The sequence below is a fragment of the Peromyscus californicus genome, unplaced genomic scaffold, assembly GCF_007827085.1.
Source record: "Peromyscus californicus insignis strain IS unplaced genomic scaffold, ASM782708v3 Scaffold_12__1_contigs__length_115047231, whole genome shotgun sequence".
NCBI lineage: Eukaryota > Metazoa > Chordata > Mammalia > Rodentia > Cricetidae > Peromyscus > Peromyscus californicus.
The window spans coordinates 49,158,957-49,178,334 of NW_026294413.1; the positions used below are offsets into that span (position 1 = coordinate 49,158,957).

General features: G+C 45.7%; 1 protein-coding gene across 6 annotated transcripts in view; it reads left to right on the forward strand.

Moving 5' to 3' along the window:
- The window catches only part of Lrch1 (leucine rich repeats and calponin homology domain containing 1), a 201,801-nt gene that overhangs the window by 111,948 nt on the left and 70,475 nt on the right, over window positions 1-19,378 (forward strand). For all 6 annotated transcript variants that reach the window (XM_052732751.1, XM_052732754.1, XM_052732749.1 and 3 more), the window contains exons 4-7: window positions 8,938-9,043; window positions 16,815-16,951; window positions 17,811-17,938; window positions 19,184-19,247. In XM_052732751.1, the coding sequence (XP_052588711.1) occupies window positions 8,938-9,043; window positions 16,815-16,951; window positions 17,811-17,938; window positions 19,184-19,247 (435 nt within the window). The remainder of the gene's footprint in view (window positions 1-8,937; window positions 9,044-16,814; window positions 16,952-17,810; window positions 17,939-19,183; window positions 19,248-19,378) is intronic.

Consider the following 19,378-nt stretch of genomic DNA (forward strand, 5'->3'; position numbering starts at 1 on the left):
TGGCTAAGGTCATAGACTAAAAAAAGATTATTTTTCCATCCTTTCTCATTTATCTTTGATTTAGTTTTATTTATTTATTTATTTTGCCTAAAATGGTAGTGTTGCTATAGGTAACCATGTCATGTCAGATTATTTTTAGTTTTCAATTGGGGAAGGAGTTCCCTGGAGAGCTAGATGTCATTTTGTGAACAGGAGGCTTTTGTTTTTGTAGATACAGATTACCAGTTTGTTAAAAAGAAAAGAAAAGAAAAGTTGGGCACTCCCCAAGCATTCAGAAAACTCACCATTTAAGGCTTGCGTGCTGAGGAAACCACTCAGCCCACTGGACTCTTAAGCATTGTTTGTTGGATATTTTGGAAAAGCTGTTTCATACATTTTCACATCAGAGTGTTTGGAATAGAATCATACCCACTTCTTTTAAGTGTGGATGAACATTCCACAGTTAGTGTGCACTTTAGAAAGAGACCAAATACTTCAGCCATCAGAAAGAACACAGTTCCTTCTTAGTTTTGCAAGGAAGTCAAGCTACAAAGCATTTATTGTAGCCTTTCCATCACATCATGCTACCTGAGAGTCTTAAGACAAACTATGCCCATGTCAGCCATTGATCTGCACGGCCATCACCCTGCACGGCCATCACCCTGCACGGCCATCAGCCTGCACGGCCATCAGCCTGCACGGCCATCACCCTGCACGGCCATCACCCTACACGGCCATCACCCTGCACGGCCATCACCCTGCACGGCCATCAGCCTGCACGGCCATCACCCTGCACGGCCATCAGCCTGCACGGCCATCAGCCTGCACGGCCATCACCCTGCACGGCCATCAGCCTGCACGGCCATCACCCTGCACGGCCATCACCCTGCACGGCCATCACCCTGCACGGCCATCACCCTGCACGGCCAACACCCGGCACGGCCAACACCTGGCACGGCCATCACCCTGCACGGCCATCACCCTGCACGGCCATCACCCTGCACGGCCAACACCTGGCACGGCCATCACCCTGCACGGCCAACACCTGGCACGGCCATCACCCTGCACGGCCATCACCCTGCACGGCCATCAGCCTGCACGGCCATCACCCTGCACGGCCATCACCCTGCACGGCCATCACCCTGCACGGCCATCACCCTGCACGGCCATCACCCTGCACGGCCAACACCTGGCACGGCCATCACCCTGCACGGCCATCACCCTGCACGGCCATCACCCTGCACGGCCATCACCCTGCACGGCCAACACCTGGCACGGCCATCACCCTGCACGGCCAACACCTGGCACGGCCATCACCCTGCACGGCCATCACCCTGCACGGCCATCACCCTGCACGGCCATCACCCTGCACGGCCATCAGCCTGCAAGGCCAACACCCGGCATGGCCATCACCCTGCACGGCCATCAGCCTGCACGGCCATCACCCTGCACAGCCAACACGCTGCACGGCCAACACCCGGCACGGCCATCACCCTGCACAGTCATCACTCAGTACAGCCATCACCCTGCACGGCCAACACTCTGAACAGCCTGCTTGTATGTCCACTTTGAGGCAGTCACTGGTGCAGGGTAATTCATGGAATCCTAACTCTATATCTGATCCTTTTAGAGTCACTACTGAGAGCAGTAATCTGGGACATTCAGACCCCTCGCCCACTCTAAATGGTTTCTTCACCGTCTCTTGCAGCATAGATATTGTGTATGTGAGTGCTGCTTTGTGGGGAAGGGGAAGAGAGAAAGCCAACATTTACTCAGCACCTACTTCTATCAGGCTGTCAACTAGTGCATTCACCGGCATCATTTCATACAGCCTTATAACCCAGCAGGGCAGGCATCATGTTTCCATGTTACAGTGAAGAGCCGCTTTTGGAGTTATTTACCTAAGGGGATGGAGCTTTGTGTCTCATTCAAGTCCAACCAACCAACCAACACCCGGCATAGCCATCACCCGGCACAGCCATCACCCGGCACAGCCAGGTGGACTCATGAGGACTGAGCTCAGTGGTACAGTACTTCCGTGGCTTATGTGCCTCTCTAGCTTTCACTCCCAGAACTACAAAGGTAGTGTCTTAATTAGCATTTAAACCCTGTGACCAAAAAGTAAGTTGTGGAGGAAAGGGCTTGGCTTACACTTCAGCATCGCTGTTTATCACTGAAGGAAATCAGGGACAGGAACTCAAGCAGGGCAGGATCCCGAGGGCAGCAGCTGATGCAGAGGCCATGGAGGAGTACTGCTTACTGGCTTGCTTCCCATGGCTTGCTCAGCTTACTTTCTTATAGAACCCAGGACCAGCAGCCCAGAGATGGCACCACCCACCATGGACTGGGTCCTCCCCCATTGATCACTAAATGAGAAAATGCCTTACAGCTGGATCTCATGGAGGCACTTCCTCAACTGAGGCTCCTTCCTCTGATGACTCTAGCTTGTGTCAAGTTGACACACAAAACCAGCCAGTATAGGTAGGTAGGTCAGTAGAAAGGTAGTTAGGTAGATTAGATAGATGGATGGATGGATGGATGGATGGATGGATGGATGGATGGATGGTTGGATGGTTGGATGGATATAGTTGATAGGTGACAGATATATAGACATAGTCTAAAGCACAAGGCAGCCCCTCTCTACTCCCCTAGACTGTACATGAGCAACTGCTTTAGAAGGACTGTGTTTTTTTCTTCCTCTGGAACTCCTTAGTCCAGTTTGCTGTGACATTCTTAATAAAGCCGTGACACCCTTCTGAAAACTGTGACAAGCTGTGACTTGGAGTTGAGCAGGAGGCATTCTCCCTGATGGCTGTGGACAAATGGACGTGTTTGAATGTTTCCTTACTGTAGAACCAGGTCAGGTGGTGGGAATCTGTAGACCTGTGTCAACTAAATCCCACTTAAGTCGTTAAAACCTTTGGAACTTGTTGAAAACAAGGTAGGGGTGTGTGTGTGTGTTGCGTGTGTGCGCACGCATGTATGTGTATACATGTGGTGTGATCTGTGCCTGTGAATGGGGAGGCCAGAGGAGGATGTTGAATGTTTGCTATTACTCTCTTCTGTATTCCCACGAGACAGGATCTCTCATGGAACCTGGAACTTGCTGTTTTTCAGCAAGACTGGTTGGACAGCAGGCCCCAGCAGTCCTCTCTGAGCCTTGCACCCCCATGCACACCGCCACACCTGGCTCTTAGGTTGGTGCTGGAGATGTGGCTCAGGCGCTCGTACGTGTGCTGCAAGGGCTCTTCCTGGGCCATCACTCACTGCACCCCCTCTGCTTTGTTTTCTGAGGTGGGATCTCTCCCTGAACCTGAACTAAACTGGCCAGCCAGCCTCAGGAATCCTCTAGTCTCTGCCCGCCAGGCCGGGCATTATAGGCAGCCGCTTCTGTGTCCATCTTTTCCCATGGTTGCTGGAGATATAAACTCAGTGCTCCTCCGAGGGTTTCACTGGCGGAGTCGTCTCCGGAAGCATGGTTCTTTTTCTGTGCAGTCTGGCTGAATGATGAGGTGCATGGGGTGAGAGGTGCTTTATAAATGCCACATGTTACACTTAACTGGCAGCTGTGAGGCATACTAACAAACACACTAATGGTGTGAACAAGCATACTTACAGCTTAATAAAATTGGGGCCTTTTATGGATGAGACATTTGCCAAAGGCTCGGAAGCTCCACACTGCTCCTGTGTGCTGAGTGGCATGCCGACCGTGTTTGCTTTTTCTCTATTCTGTCCTCACCCATTCCCTCACTGGGTGAGCAAAAGAACCCAAGGCCTGACTGAGGAACCTGCCTTTGTAACCAGAAAGCTCACCAGGCTGGACTCGGTCGTACTGGTTGGCAGCTGTGTTTCCAGGCCCTCCCTAGACACTTGGGGTTTTTTAAATCCTCTTTTCATGAACTGTTTGGTTGTGTAGGGAAGTTGAGCTAAAAGACCGATGACAAACTTCTGAAGAGATTCCTCCCCCATCATTTTATGCCTAATGTTCCTGCCTCTGAGGTGGGTGTGGGATGGTGTGGCAATGTGCCCGCTGTAATCATTTGTCCATTAGTGGTCTCTGGAAATGTCTTTGACCTCTTTGGTTTCTGTGGAAACCCAGGAGTTGCTCAGGGTCCCTCTGTGGCTTCGATTTCTGTTTATTATCAAGAACAGGGTGTGAAGCATGTGTTTGTGGTATGTGGAAAGCTATGAGGTACAGTTTCACATTGGAGAGGCAAGGGTGTTAGGAGATTGTCCATCACCTCAAAGGTTGCTTGAAAGGGTTCAAGTTTAAATCAATATACAGTATTTTTTTTCTTTTTTCAAGTTCTGACCATAGGCATTGAAGGTTGTTTTATTACCAAGAAATGAAAGTTGACATTATTGAGTACCACTTAGTGTTTTCATTATTTCTTGTGTAGTCCACGGGGTTTCCCAGTGTTGAGAGAAAATTAGAATTATTTAATACTCATTTATTTGTTGGTTTGTTCGGTGTGTGCAAGTTAGGAAACTTGGCAGAGTGAGCGCCCTCCTTCCACCATTGGCTTCCAGGTGTCCGGGAGTGAACTCAAGTCCTCAGGCTTGGTAGCAGGTGCCTTTTACAAACTGACTCTTTTGGCGCTCACCTCCCCTTTTTATATGAGCATGCAGAGAGTAAGACACTTGCCTAAAGTTGCAGAGTGAGATGTACTGTAGATGTAACCAACCGTCTTATTAAATAAGAAACACAGAGCCGATTCAGAGAAGAAAGCCAAGAGGTCAGAACTAAGAGCCTTACCCTTCCTGCTTCAGCCAAGAGAGCTCTCCGAAACAGGGAGCTACTTCCTGTGTGTTTGTCTTTATAAAGACTTTCGGTTTTGTCTTCTCATTGGTTGTAAACCCATGCCTCGTCACTGCCTGTCTGTAAAGACTTCCAGGTCTTCTGTGGTTGGGATTGAGATTAAAGGCGTGTGTCTCCAATGCTGACTGTATCCTTTTACACACAGAGATCTACCTAGCTCTGTCTACCAAGTGCTGGGATTAAAGGCGTGTGCCACCACTGCCGGGCTCTTGCTATGGCTCTAATAGCTCTGACCCCCGGGCAACTTTATTAACATACAATTAAAATCACATTTCAGTACAAGTAAAATACCACCATAACGTACAAAAGGCATCTCTGTAGAAGGGCATGGGTCTGTGGTGGTTCTGTGGTGGTTGGAGACTGCCGATCATTTGCTTTTCCACCAACTACAAAGAGACCTAATTTTCTCAGACATTCTTTTGCTGGTATTATACCACTCTATCATTGAGTGTGGTTTAAATCATTGGTAGACTCTAAATCAGATTTGGGTCACCTGGTCTATGAAAAGCTTAGATTTGAGTATTAATATTGTTATGATTAGTTTCGCTTCTCTATTGGGCAGAATTAAATCAGTAAATATTTGTAACAGTTACGCATGATTCTTGTGTTGTACAGTTGTGATGTTATAACATGTAACGCACAGCAATTTCACTGGCGCTCGGGTTAGTTATTCTCTGAGACGTAGCAGCTTGGGGCTAATAGAAAATTCAGAAGGAATTAATTTGAATATTCTAGTAAGTAAATGAATGCGGAATTAATAGTCTGGTAATTTTCACTAATTGCAGTAAGGCATTGCTATTTATTTTTTAATTTATTTTTCTGAGTATTGTCTTTTCAAAAGTAATCTTTAAAAAGCTCTAGGCCTTACTTAGGCTAAATTTGCACAGAAATGTTCCAGAAAATGAGGCTATTCGAGAAATATTGCTTGTGTATTTTCAAGACCAAAACATCCCCAGACATGTAGACTATTATCTCTTTTTCCTTCTCCTCCTCCAGCTAATTAGACATAATTACCCATGGGGTTTATTTTAATGATGAAATTCATAACCTCTTTAAAAATTTGGTTAGCTTCAGTGGCTCCTGGGGAGTAGGACTTGCCTTTTTTTTTTTTAAACCATATTGAATGTACAGTGGCATACAGCCTGTCCCTCCCTTATGTAATAAGTTTGCTTGGCATTTTTCTGCTTACCATTTTATTGGGAGGCGTAACTAGTAGGAACGTAGAGTATTATTAACATAGTTGACATACACTTTTCAAAATCTGAGCGGCCTGTGCTCGCACTTGTCCAGGGTGTCCCGTCTCTTGGGTGGGACAGTTGGGCGCCTTTGGGATGCAGTAGTGTAGTATGTGTAGTAAGTAGGTGCTGTGTCTGCCAGCACGTGTGTAAATACAGCCTGCAGGAGTTGGTTTTGTTCGTGAAGGCCATGGTGTTGGGGGTTTGTGCCGGGAGGAGTCACCTGGCTTTAGGGGTCCAGCATTCTTCGATGCTACCATTAACTGGGAGCAGTTGACACAGGGCAAGGTATCTGTAGTTCTCCCTAAGAATGGCTGAGTTTGATCTCAGGACAGGGCATTCTGTGAGTGTATTGCCCTAAACGTATAGGTTATCCTTTGGCTTCCCTTTTCCCACTCATTCTTTTAAGAAACTTGTGGAAATTGTTGATTTCCCGCTGAGACGTATCTTTGTAAGCAGTGCAAAGCTTTCCCATGTGCTCACTTACATGACTTGCAGAAACTTAATTGATAGTTTAGTAACACGAATCCTCTCCACAGATAGGAAATGATTCCCACAGCTTCTTCCCTACAACCCTTCCTCCACTTCTGACATCATCACTCCCGGGCCAGGCCTCCTCTAGAGTCTGGAGTACAGTGGAGTGATCTGCTTGGGAGGGCTGTTGTAAACCAGAATGGAATGGGCCCATTGCTGATTTATAACTTAGTTAAGGCATGCACAGATCCAGTTCTCACAGGAAGGATTTGCTTTTGGACCTCATGGCTGATCAGGTTTAGGCCACCACCTAATTCTGATTTTACTTTCTTGTACAGTTTTGTTTCTGCGGATGTACTGATGGAGGTCTGTTGTCGTTTTGTCCTAAACACTGGAGGTGTGTGTGACTTTTCTAGATCAGGAGAAAGGCAGCCGCTAAGGTGGTATCCTGGAAATGCTGTGACCCTAACCCTTCTCACCCTGCTTCCCCACCAAGTTGATGGCAGGAGATTGCAGTATGTCACCTCTTCCATGCATACCATTTTTGTAGACTGCAGCCTCGTACTCTTGCACCAGAGGTGGTAATTGTGCCTCTGTGAAGTCGTGTCCATTGGGCAGACTTGTGACTGATGAGGATCACCTGAGGGTTTTGAGACGGCAAAGCTAGAAGATAGGGATCGCCGACTGACATAGCCCTGCTCCAACAGGGCTCCTGGTTGTGGGGTTAAAGTAGTGAGCAAAACATTGACTGGTTACTGTTGCATTCATCTAGTCTGAAAGAAAGTGAAATGGACTTTTTGTAACAAGGCCTTGGTGAGCTCTCAAGTGAAAGGATGTTTTGCAGGTTCATAAATAATGTGGGCTGTTGAATGACTAAACCTCACCAGGAGAATTCATAGCCTGAATTTGTCTTTGGTTCTATAATAGCCAATGGGACCTGAATGAAATTTGAGTGATAGGTTAAAACATTCTGGGGTACCAGCTGCAAGGTAGAAGGAGCCACAGTATTATGGGGCATCTACATCAGAGGGTATTGGAAATTTCATCCCTGCCTTACACCTGGCATTCTGCTAGAAAGATGGAGAGAATATGCCATGGGTCCTCTCACCTAGAAACTCCCATGTTTGCAGGAGAAGGAGGCTAAGGGAGCAAGTGAATTAGATGCATACTTCCTGTATAGGACTGCAAAGGGAAAGGGGAAAATATCCATTCCTGGGTGTTGTTCAGAGCAGGAGAGGATCATGGGAATGGTCTCAAAGAGAGGAGTTGAGGCTTGAGTTGAGCCATAACAGATGAGTAGGAGACCAAGAAGACATGCCAGAGCTTGTGTATCAAGCAGGGTGGGAAGCCTGAATGAGTTTTGGGACTGTGAAACAGTATGGTCTACACCAAAACTCTCAGTGGTAACTGCATGGCTTGAGTGTCGGATGCAAGAGAGAACATTCAAAGCATGGCCCTGGAGAAACTGACAGACTGCCCCACAAGGGCTGGGCTTTGCTAAAGCTTAAGTGGATGAACAACAGAATGGAACTTGCACTGGGCTAGCTCTGAGGGGGTAAATGTGAGGGCTGGGGGAGAAACAGAAGCCAGCCAGAGGATGTCATGGGCAAGAGTCCTTTTGAGAGATAACATAGTCAGACTGAAGGAAGTTCTAGAATTGTAGGAGAAGGAAGCAAAGCCCGGCAGCTGGAACTGCAGGGAAGATGTGTGTGTGTATGTGTGTGTGGGGGGGGTGGGGGTAATGAGTTTCTATAGGGTAAGAAGAACCACGTCTTTATTTTACATGGCACCAGCTGCTTCTAATCAAGGATTAGTGGGATACTACCCTTCCCAAACAGAGATGACAAAATCCTTGTACCCCACAGACCTGCTTACCAAATGTGTGGTGCAGTGGTCGGCCACAGCTTTCTACCATGTTATAGGAAGTCCATTTGGACTTATATATCGTGTATAAATTACATGACCAGCTGGTGTGCTAATAGTTCTCTGTGTAAGAGCTTGGTGTGATGGGAATTCGTGTAACTTTCCTTCTGTAACAGTGGCTGGTAATTCTTTCCTAATGTCAACTGTCACCTGCCTCTCTGGGGTCACAAAGCCTCATTTTTTCGAGTTGTGAATATTAGGTAGTAATATTGCCTTGTAAGTTTGTGGTGGGTATTGAATAAGGTCTAAGCACCTTTAAAAAAGTGACAAAAACAGCTAGTGAATGTCACTGATGTCTTTTCTTCCCTCAAAGGACATTGGAAACCAAACTCCTTTTCTTCATTGTTGAGATCCACTGACTGGGGACCTGGAGAGCAGTATAAAAGTATAATGTGGAGTTATGCAAGCATTTAAGTTCTTTGAGGCGAATTCAATGAAATGCTTGAAGAAAAAGGCGTTTTATTATCCCTATTTGATCCCCAACTCCCAACCCCCTTCTTGCTGCAGGATGTCAGCTGCAACGAGATCACCACCTTGCCCCAGCAGATAGGCCAGCTGAAGTCTCTACGAGAGCTGAACGTCCGAAGAAACTACCTTAAGGTTTTACCACCAGGTAAGAGAGGAGGGCAAGATGAAGAGAATGCGGGAGCTGTCACTCTTTCCATTCACTTCTGTGAGGGGTGGTGGGTCTGGTGTTAACAGCACACTGGTTGCTATTAATAATTTGAATCTCACTGGCAGATATCAGAACAATGATGTTCAAGTTGTAGTGTGAATCAGTGCTATAGCAACACAACCATTAGTGCGAGGTATGTTAGCTTTCTAGGGCTTGTGGTAGAATAGTATTTTAAAGTGTGTCACTTTTGTTCATGGTGCATTTGTTTAACTCAATGAAGCTGTGTTACTTTGTTTTACTGTCTAAAACACCTGATGGTCTAGTAAGGAGCTGAACAGTCAATAGTGAGGCAGGAGAAAGGATAGGCAGGCTGGGAGGCACAGAGAATAGAAAGAGAAATCTGGGAGGAGAGGAAGCCAGAGAAGGAGAGGGTGTCAGGAGCCAGTTACACAGCCAGCCATGGGGTAAGAGTAAAAGTAAGATTAAGTAAAGGAAAAGTAAGTAAGAAAAGGAAAAAGCCCAGAGGCAAAAGGTAGATGGGATAATTTAAGAAAAGCTGGCTAGAAACAAGCCAAGCTAAGGCCGAGCATTCATAAGCAATAATAAGTCCATGTGAAATTTATTTGGGAGCTGGGTGGCGAGTCCCCCAAAAGAGTAAAAGAGCAAAAACAAGGGCTGCTATGAAAAGGACCTCGGAGACGGTGGCTTAAACGACAGAAATATGTCTCTTCACCATTCTGGAGGCTGGAAGCATGAGATGAAGGTACTGACCAGGTTATTCCTTCCAAGGCCTTTTCCCATGACTCACAGATGGTCTTCTTCCTGTGTCCTCAGAGCATTTCACTATTTATGTCCGTGTCCTGATCTCTTTCAGCTGTTACACCAGAGGATGAAGGTCTACCGTAATGACCTCAGTGTCACTTAATTACCCCTTTAAAGACCTCATCTCCAAATACCATTCAATGATTGGGGTTAGGATTTCTATATCTGAATTTTGGGGTGAGGGGCTTGGCTAATCCATAACATGGTGGAATGCATTCTTTGGGGGCAGGTGTGTGATGTTCCAGAACATGAACATCAAAGAGTCTGGAGGGGACAAGCTTGGCAGTAGGTCCTGGCTATCAGGGTCTCTAGCTTTGGGGTCTGGGAACACTGGTTGAGAACCCACAATGTCTGCACTCCGCCTCTAGGTGAGGGTGACGCTACTGCTGAGTCACCCCTGAACTGGGGTCAGTCTTATCAGTACCGGTGATGGCCCCAAAGCTTCGGCATGGACACTTGTCATAGTATCTGTCCCCTAGACAGCCCTGCATGGGCTCTTGCAGTAGTATGTCTCACAGGTCCAGGGCATGAGGGTTTAAGCATAAAGACATATTTACTTAGAAGTTGTTAGTGCTTCAGGGGTATTGTGGGAATAGCTTAGTGTGCAAAGTGCTGGTCCAAAAACATAAAAATATAAGTTTAGCTCACCAGCACTCACAGAAAAGCCAGGTACGAGCTTGGCAGAGTGCACCTGCAGCCCTAGCACTGAAGAGGTGTGGAGATAAATGGATCCCTGGAGCTCATTGGCAGGCATTCTGGCCAAATCAGTGGGCTACCGGTTCAGTGAGAGACTGGCCTCGTTAGCATTAACTGTCGACATGACATGACCCAGAATCACCCGAGTAGAGTCTCAGAGTCATCTTCATCAGGTTGGTTTGTGGGCACTTATATGAGGGATTGTCTTGATGGCTGATTGCTGTAGGAGGGTCCATCTCCCTGTGGGTGGCACCATCCCCAGGCAGGTGGTCCTGGCCTGTGTAAGAAGGGCAGCAAAGAGTAACACGGCAAGCAGCGTTCCTCCATGGTTTCTGTTTCAGGTTTCTGCTTCAGTTTGTACCCTGACCTCTCTAACAATGGACTGTGTGACCTGGAAGATAGAATAAGTCTTCTCCTCCCCTAAATTGCTTTACACCAGAGTGTGTTATCACAGCAAGGGGAGAGAGATTAGAGCAGGGATCCGGCCTCAGATATGAAAACAAGTCAGAACAAACAAAAGCGAGAGCCATGGACATCTGATGACAAACTCCGCCTCTCACCGGTTCACACATGTACATGGAAAGTGTGCGTGCACACGTGGCACACACACACTTTAATTTCATTTCTGTTTCTGTGATAAGATACCCTGATAAAAAGCAACCCAAGGAAAAGCGATTATTTCAGTTCATAGTTCCAGGTTACAGTCTGTCACATGAGGAAATCAGGCGGGAGGAACGTGAAGGAGCTGGTCACATGCAGAGTCAGTCCAGAGAGAGAATGCATTATGCCTGTATGCTTGTTTATGCTGAGTTCATTTCTCCATTAGTACATAGCTCATAGTACATACCCCTCTGTAGTGAATGGTGCTGCCCACACTGGGCTGGATCTTCCCTGTTAACCAACTTCGGTAAGACAATTCAAGCTAACCACCACAACACACATGCCACACACACTGGTCAGGAGCCAGTAGATGAGAAGCAGAATGCCAAGTACTTCTTCAAAACATACTCAGCTTTCCAAAGACCACGTTGATTTCCATAGATTTTGTTTAAGGGCCCTCTGGTGTCCAAAATATACTTTACAAATCTTTTTTTTTGTTGTTGTTGTTTTTTTGTTTTTCGAGACGGGGTTTCCCTGTGTAGCTTTGCGCCTTTCCTGGAACTCACTTGGTAGCCCAGGCTGGCCTTGAACTCACAGAGATTTGCCTGGCTCTGCCTCCCGAGTGCTAGGATTAAAGGCGTGCGCCACCACCGCCTGGCTACTTTACAAATCTTAATAGTTCTTTGAGAGTTTCATACAATATGTTTTGATTCTATTACTCCCCCTTCCCCAATTCTTACCAAACCCTAACTTCCTACCAGCCTACCAGCCAACTTTGTGTCCTATTTTTTTTTTAACTCAAGACCAATTTGTACTACCCAAGTATTCTTGGATATGTAGCCTTCCATGGGAGCATGGTCAGTTTACCAGGGGCTCCACTTTTTAGATAAAATTGTCTCTCTCTCTCCCAGCAGCTAACATTCGCAATAACTCCAAGGCTGGGGTGGGATTTTCTGCCCACTTTCCGTCTCCTTGCTGGGTTTGGTCTTGCATAGGTTTTGTGTATGCTGTTGCAGCTGCTGCAGATTCATATGTTAAGCTGCCCTGCTGTATCCAGAGGTCATTGTTCCCTTGTAGTTATCTACTGCCTCTGGGTGTTACACTCTTCTCACCCTCTCCTTCCCAATGAAGCCCAAGCCTTGGGAGGAGAAGAGGGTGGAATATTTATGTCCCATTTGGGGCTGAATCTCTTATTCTCTTCATTTGGCCATTTGAAAGTCTTCTATTTTTTTCTCAGATGAGGGTTTAGAGATGCACTGAACTATGGGTATAACAATAAGTTAGTAGGAGTCAATGGCAATTTTTAACAGAATAATAATAGTAGATTCCATCCCAGGACCTATTACCTGTCTAACCATAGGTTGTTGGCCCCATCTTTAATGGTGCTAGATTTGGGTTTCATCTTGTAGGGTGGACTTAAATCCAATCAGAAAGTGGTTGGTTATTTGTATGATGTCTGAGCCACTATTGCACCAGTGGGCATGGCTTGCCAGACCAGTCATTATTGTAACTCCTGGGGTTCAGAGCTGGGTAAGGTTGAAGATGACTTTTTTCCTCAGGTAGCATGCACAGCACTTTCAAGCCCTATGAATGCTAGCTAGTAGGGATGATGCTTCCAGGTCAGTACCGGCTTGATTTCACTGTTTCCTAACTTAAGTATGCTGCCCCATTACAGGTTATAAGGTAACCCCTTTTTAACTCTTCTTATGTAAGTGCATCGATGCATTTAGGAAGCTTCTGCAGTAGCAAGTTTCCGTGACTTTTCTGAAAGGCATCTCAGTGCGAAAGTGCACACTTGGAAGCAGCTGGCATCCAGTTCATGGGGCATTTATTAGTGTGAGAACTGCCTGAGTTTTGCCATCCTGTTACTACTTTCTTGTTCGAGACATGGAAACAGCTTCTGAAACAGTGTGGTGAATCTTTGTAAAATGCACTGTGCTTGATGGTAGAGGACTCCGGTGTTTCCCCTTTGCTCATGTTGGCTTGCATTCCAAGAAGGATTAGAAACTCCCTCCGTGTAGGACTCATTGCCTTATCTGAGATATAAATCTCGTATAAAGAGATTGACTTTTTCCACTGGCTCTTGTGCAGTCTCATTTCCTTGAGTACAGAAAACTGTTTTCCTGCGGGGGGTGGTGGGGGTGGTGGTGGTGGCAGCGGCGGCGGCACACACCTTTTATCCCAGCACTTGGGAGGCCGAGACCGGCGGATCTCTGTAAGTTTGAGGCCAGCCTGGTTGACAGAGAGTTCCAAGATAGGCTCCAAAGCTACACATGGAAACCCTGCCTTGAAAAACCAAAAACAACAACAAAACCAACAAACAAAACCAAAAAAGCCCCATTTTCCCTAATAATAATAACTGCAAATAATAGTAATTATAACTACAAACAAAATTTTAATTGACAGCACATCTGCACAGTGTAGCCTTTCAGGCTTGCTATTAAGAAGCCCCTCTGCATTTAAGTGCCTGTGATAATCATTGTGGAAATGTCATAAATAATTGAACCCATTTCCAGAAGGGAAAAACCAGTGACATCATTGTGTGGCGGCAGTGTGGCACCTGGGAAGAGAGCACACCTGCCGAGCCCGGTTTGTGTTTCTCTACCGTGTTCTCTCCTACCTTAAGAACATTCTTTTCCCTAAAAAAAAAAAAAAAAAAAAAAAATAAGTTACACCATGCTCTGCCTTTCCATAATTATGTTTTCTCAGCTTTGATATTTTAAAATACACCCAAAGCTAAAATGTGAGTTTACTGGAGCGTCCTTTTTAAAAGGAAAAAAAAAATCTGAATATCAAGTTTCTTTCTTAGTCTAGAGAGCCCGGTGGACAAGAGTGTTGATGCCACTGGACAGCCTATCAGTGACCTCCCATGTTTAGTTACATTTTCTCTCTTGGGGAAATCTCTCCTCATATGTTTTTAAATTTGAGGAGGGGAAAAAAAAAAATAGACGTTTGCAGCCCAGTCACCCCAGTCAGTTTTGTGTAGTTTTACAGCTGATGTAGTGGGGAGGCCATGCTTCCTTCTTTTAGGACAGGATGGCGGGGGACTGACGCAGTCAGTCATTGCCTCTCTTGGAATGGAGAGAGAGGTGTCGAGTTCTTCCTCCTCTCCCACCTCCCGCTCCTTCCTCTCGTCTCTTCCCCTCCCTTTTCCTCCTCCCCGCTGCCTTTCTCCTGCTCTGTTCTTCCTCTTCTTCTTTTCCTCCGTTTTTCCCTCTTTTCCTTTCCTCTCTTCCTTTTCTTCCTCTTCCTGTTTGCCTCCCTCTTTCCTGTTTTGCTGCTTCTCCACTTCCTCCTTTCCCGCTTCTTGGCTCTCCTCCTTCCTTTACCTGTTCTGCCTCTTGACCCTTCCTGGATCAGCCTTGCAAGGCGGTCATAACCTCCTATGCGTTACCGCCGCGAGACCGCGGAGTTCTCATTCCCGACCCCACTGCGCACTGGAACCCGTGGACAAGGCAGTGGCCGTCGGAAAAGCATCCTTACCTCTTCACCTGAGAGTTCTCCACTCCCCTGAACGGTCCCCTCCTCGTGCTTCCTAGTCTTCGTTTTAACTGGTAAAGAATAGTTGGGAACACTTGCTGCATAATAGCTATTGTCTGAAAAGCCCCATTTCTTCTAGCAAAGGAGTCATAAAAGCCATGGCCCACAGAACGCAGAGTGCCATTAAATTCTGGCCCTGGTGAGACCGCTTAACTCTGAAGTCACCCTGCCCTGGAAATCCCAATCCTTAGCTGACCTACACACTGTAACATACAAGTTCGTCTGTTTGTTTTTGGTCACGTTGACACACGGTCAGGTCATCGGGGAAGAGAGCCTCAATTGAGAAAATGCCTTCATCTGATTAGCTTGTCAGCAAGTCTGTAGGGCATTTTCTCGGGGGGGCGGGGGTGTCCAGCCCACTGTGGGGGTTACCACCCCTTGGCAGGTGGTCCTGGGTTCTAGGAGAAAGCAGGCTGAACAAGCCTTGAGGGGCAAGCCTGTAAGCAGCGTTCCTCCATGGCCTCTGCATCAGCTCCTGCCTCCAGGTTCCTGCCCTGACGTCCCTTCGTGATGGACTGAAGGTGTAAGCTGAAATAAGCCCTTTCCTCCCCAGGTTGTTTTTGGCCATGGTGTTTCTCACAGCAATAGAGACACTATGGCCGGTCCTACTATGGCAGGGTCCTACTGTGGCTGGTGTTACTATGGCAGGGTCCTGCTATGGTAGGGTCCTTACTGTGGCTGGTGTTACTATGGCAGGGTCCTGCTGTGGTAGGGTCCTAGTTTCCCTTTCCTTTCTCTCTCCTGCTTCCAGCTCCACAGCCTAGCTGCCCCTGTGTCTCCTCCCAGCCACATCAGAACAACCTTTGGGAGTATGTATGTATGGCCCGAGACTCGGGGCTGCCCCCACTGGGCATTTGAGCTGCTCGGGGCAGTGTGGGCATACAGATTCCTTGGCATATGTTTTGAAATACAATTCCCCAGTTTTTTCCTTCGGAGCCTGCACAGACTTCACTTTGAAACCTGGGAGCTGGGTGTTCTTCATCCTTCTAGAGTTTCGGTCTCATTAGTCTGTTCTGGAAGACCGAGTACTGCGGTGAGGTATGAAAGAAGGAAAGCCCCTAACATTCCCAGGGCCTTGAGTCCTGAGAAGACGCTGCTCTCACCCCAAGGGAGTGGTGTTGGGGGAGCTGAAGTAGTCCTGTAGAGTTGATTGAAAGCCTCAGTCATGTGGTGGAGTAGGCTGGTGCCCTCTCCTTCAGGTCCTCTCCCTAGCTAGCCATCTTCCACTTTGGAAGGCCAGAAGTATTCGAAGCCACTATATTTTAGCCTTTAAACAGCTCCCTTACCCAAAGTGCAGGGCACTGTTCTCAAGTGACCCCACCGTAATCGCCACCCAGCCAGCTCCGAGATCTGCCAGTGTCACCCTAGGTTCTGGCATGGCTCAGCCTCGCTTGGCTCTCTGGGAATTTGACTTCGTTCCTAGCAGCTGCCAGTTTGGGTTTGAATGCTTGAAATTGCCGAGTGTTTGCTGTGCCGCTGGGTGGGAACCTCAGGCTAAATGCAGCGTCCTCTCCTATGAGCTGCACCGTGGATGACTTCAGAGGCCACAGAATGAAGCCCAGCTGGATCGGAATTATGGGGCCTTTTGGAAAATCCTAAATTAGCTAGCACTAGGAAAACAAACAAAACAACAACAACAACAAAACCAACCTCTGAGATAATCAGGAACATATTTGCGGAAACTCTTTCTGGGCCCATGCCAACTCAGTGACAGTGAATAGATAAGGATTTTCTGTAATTGGCATATCATTCATGGTCAGCAAGTGCTTCAGGAAAATGGGCTACAGTTAGAACAAACATGTTCTGTGTGACACGGCTCATTCAGTCCCTTTGCTGGAAGAAAACTGGCTCTTCGGATAATGTGAATGGCAAGCGTTCCCAGCACGGTTTGTAATGACTAAGCATCCAGGAAAAGGTCCCCCATCTGGGGAAATACTTTATCCACGTGCCATGTATTCCTAACATTAGCACAGCTTACTTTTGATTTTGCCGAACAGCTCCTCTCCAGGTACACGGAAAGTTAATTTTCGAGTGTGGGGCCACTTGATCCTGCTGTTTCCTGAGATTCATTCTTGCTTTATTAATTTCCCCCTTTTCGCTATCATTTCAGAACTCGTAGATCTCCCCTTGGTAAAGTTTGACTTTTCCTGCAACAAAGTTCTGGTGATCCCCATCTGCTTTAGAGAGATGAAGCAGTTACAAGTGCTCCTGCTGGAGAACAACCCTCTGCAGTCCCCTCCGGCTCAGGTGAGGACTCGCCCAGAGCCGTGGCCAGGCCTATGCAGAGCGGCACAGTGAGTCGCCACAGAGCCCCTGCTCTGGGACCCTCTGCACACCCCAGACTGCACTAGGTGTGATGAGATGCAGTCAGCACCCCCCAACAGCAGAACTTTAAGTAAATCTGACTAATAGATTGCCTCAGGCTGCATCACATCTGTGCCCACATCTGTGTTACCATTTTTTTTTAAACAATCCAAGGCCAGAATTATAGGTTTGATAATGTACCACTCAGTCATACACTTGAAGCTTTTTCATAGAGTATATGGGCCACAAAGAGGGTAATATATTCTTTAGCTGGGAAAACAGAATTTAAACATCTTAAAAACGATTGTTGATATTTTTGAGACTGGGATCAAACGTAAAACTGTGAGAACACTACAAAGTATGTATGTTTCTGCATACAAATGAAATTATTTTATAATTTATTTTCTTTTTAAACAGCATAATGGCTTATTAAATCTATGATTATCTTTTCAAGTTTTAATTGCTCTCTGTGAACTTGAATATAATTGTGGTTTTTTTTCACCTTTTGAGTTGGACTATTACCAATATTGTCTGATTTTTATAAATCTTATACTATTGTCATTTAAATATGTTTTTCTTAGAATTTAGTAGTTGTAAAAGGTTAGGGATTTCTTGAGCATGATTTTCTGTTCAAAGTAGAATCTGGAGGGAACAGTCCTGAGAATTCTTGTGTGTTTAGTATCCATTGTTAGGGGCTTACTCACCATGACGTTCTGAAGATTAAATTACATGGTCAGAGACCCGGAACTTACATTTTGTTTTGTCACTGAGAAGTAAATATGCATTACTGATTTCTCCACAGATTTGCACAAAAGGCAAAGTGCACATATTTAAGTATCTGAGTATACAAGCATGCCAGATTAAGACCACTGACCCCCTCTACCTCCACGCCATGGAGAGGCCTCATTTACACCAGCATGTAGAAGACAGGTGAGTTAATGCCTTCCTCCCTGAGAGAGCCTGCTTAGAGTGTGCTTAGCCACAGCTGCCCAGATGACTGGAAGCCAGAATCCATCTGTGTGATTCACATGTATGACTTTGAGCTTGAGAAAATCATGGCATGCAAAAAATGGATGCTAGAGAGAATCTCTAATAACTCTAATCTACCTTCTCATCAATAATCAGTTCTTCCTGAACATGTGTGTGGATGCTCATAAACAAGATTTATAATGGATGTTTATGCTTACAATTGGCATGGCTATATCAAACTATTATGGTAAAACATTACATTTGTTTAAAAATTGGTGTTATTAAGCTGGGCATGGTAGCATACACCTGTGATCTCGGTATTTAGGAGACAGAGGAAAGAGGATCATGAATTTTAGGTCAGCCTGAACTGTACGTATATATGAATAGCAAGACCTTGTCTTAGACCTACTGTTAATGACTGTATCAAACTGAAATATTTTTAGGAGTTATCAATTTTCTGTATACCTGCACACTGTTAGTTGTGTCTTAATATTGTTAAGACCCGTGGGCTTCAGTTTTTAAGATGCAATGTGGAAAATTTTTCCCATTTCTTGTTTCATGTGAGATTGTTAATATCTGTTCAAGCATCCTTGGGCCATTTGTGCTGTAAGACAGGCCATGAGAATCCAGTGAACAGAGTTTCCACAGTGACACTAAAGAAACAGATTCTTCCTGAGACTTCTCCGGGGCAGGGATCTTTTGATTTGCTTTTTGCTAAACAGGGTGACTTGAAATTTCATGCCACCTTAATGGCATTTTCAAAATAATGCTTTAAATATATTTTGATTATTTTATATTTATATTACCAGGTATAGTTAATCACAGGAAAGATTTTCAAAATGATTGAAAATAATGTTTTATTACCTATGAGAGAAAAACAATTATATAATCTTACTATTTCTATATATGTACCAATAAAATAAAATTGGTAACTGTTTCAAAGAAATAGCTTGTTCCTCAGAGGAGGAAGCCCACAATACAGAGAATTTCTGATGTTCTCAGCAGGTGTGTATAGTTTTCATTATGCCCATATCTTAGTAGTTCTTAGAACTAGACTGATTTGTTGTCACATAATAATAATTACAATGATAATGATAAATTTTATATAATGAAGTTATTACATTTTAATTGGTATATCTTGGGGTCAACTTTATGATTTTTCATTTTTTTTCCTAAACAAATTCAATGATGATGACATCTACCCAGTAAGAAGGATTCTGATTCGGGAGTTGGAAGTGACAATGGAGATAAGCGGTTGTCTGCCACCGAGGTAAATGTGGTGACACAGTGTTGTCCTTTGTTCTGGGCCCATCTGTCTATGTCCACTGAAGTCTTTTTCTGGAGAAAGCCACTGGCGCATTTGAATGATTTGAATTGACAGTTCAATCACATTTGTGAACA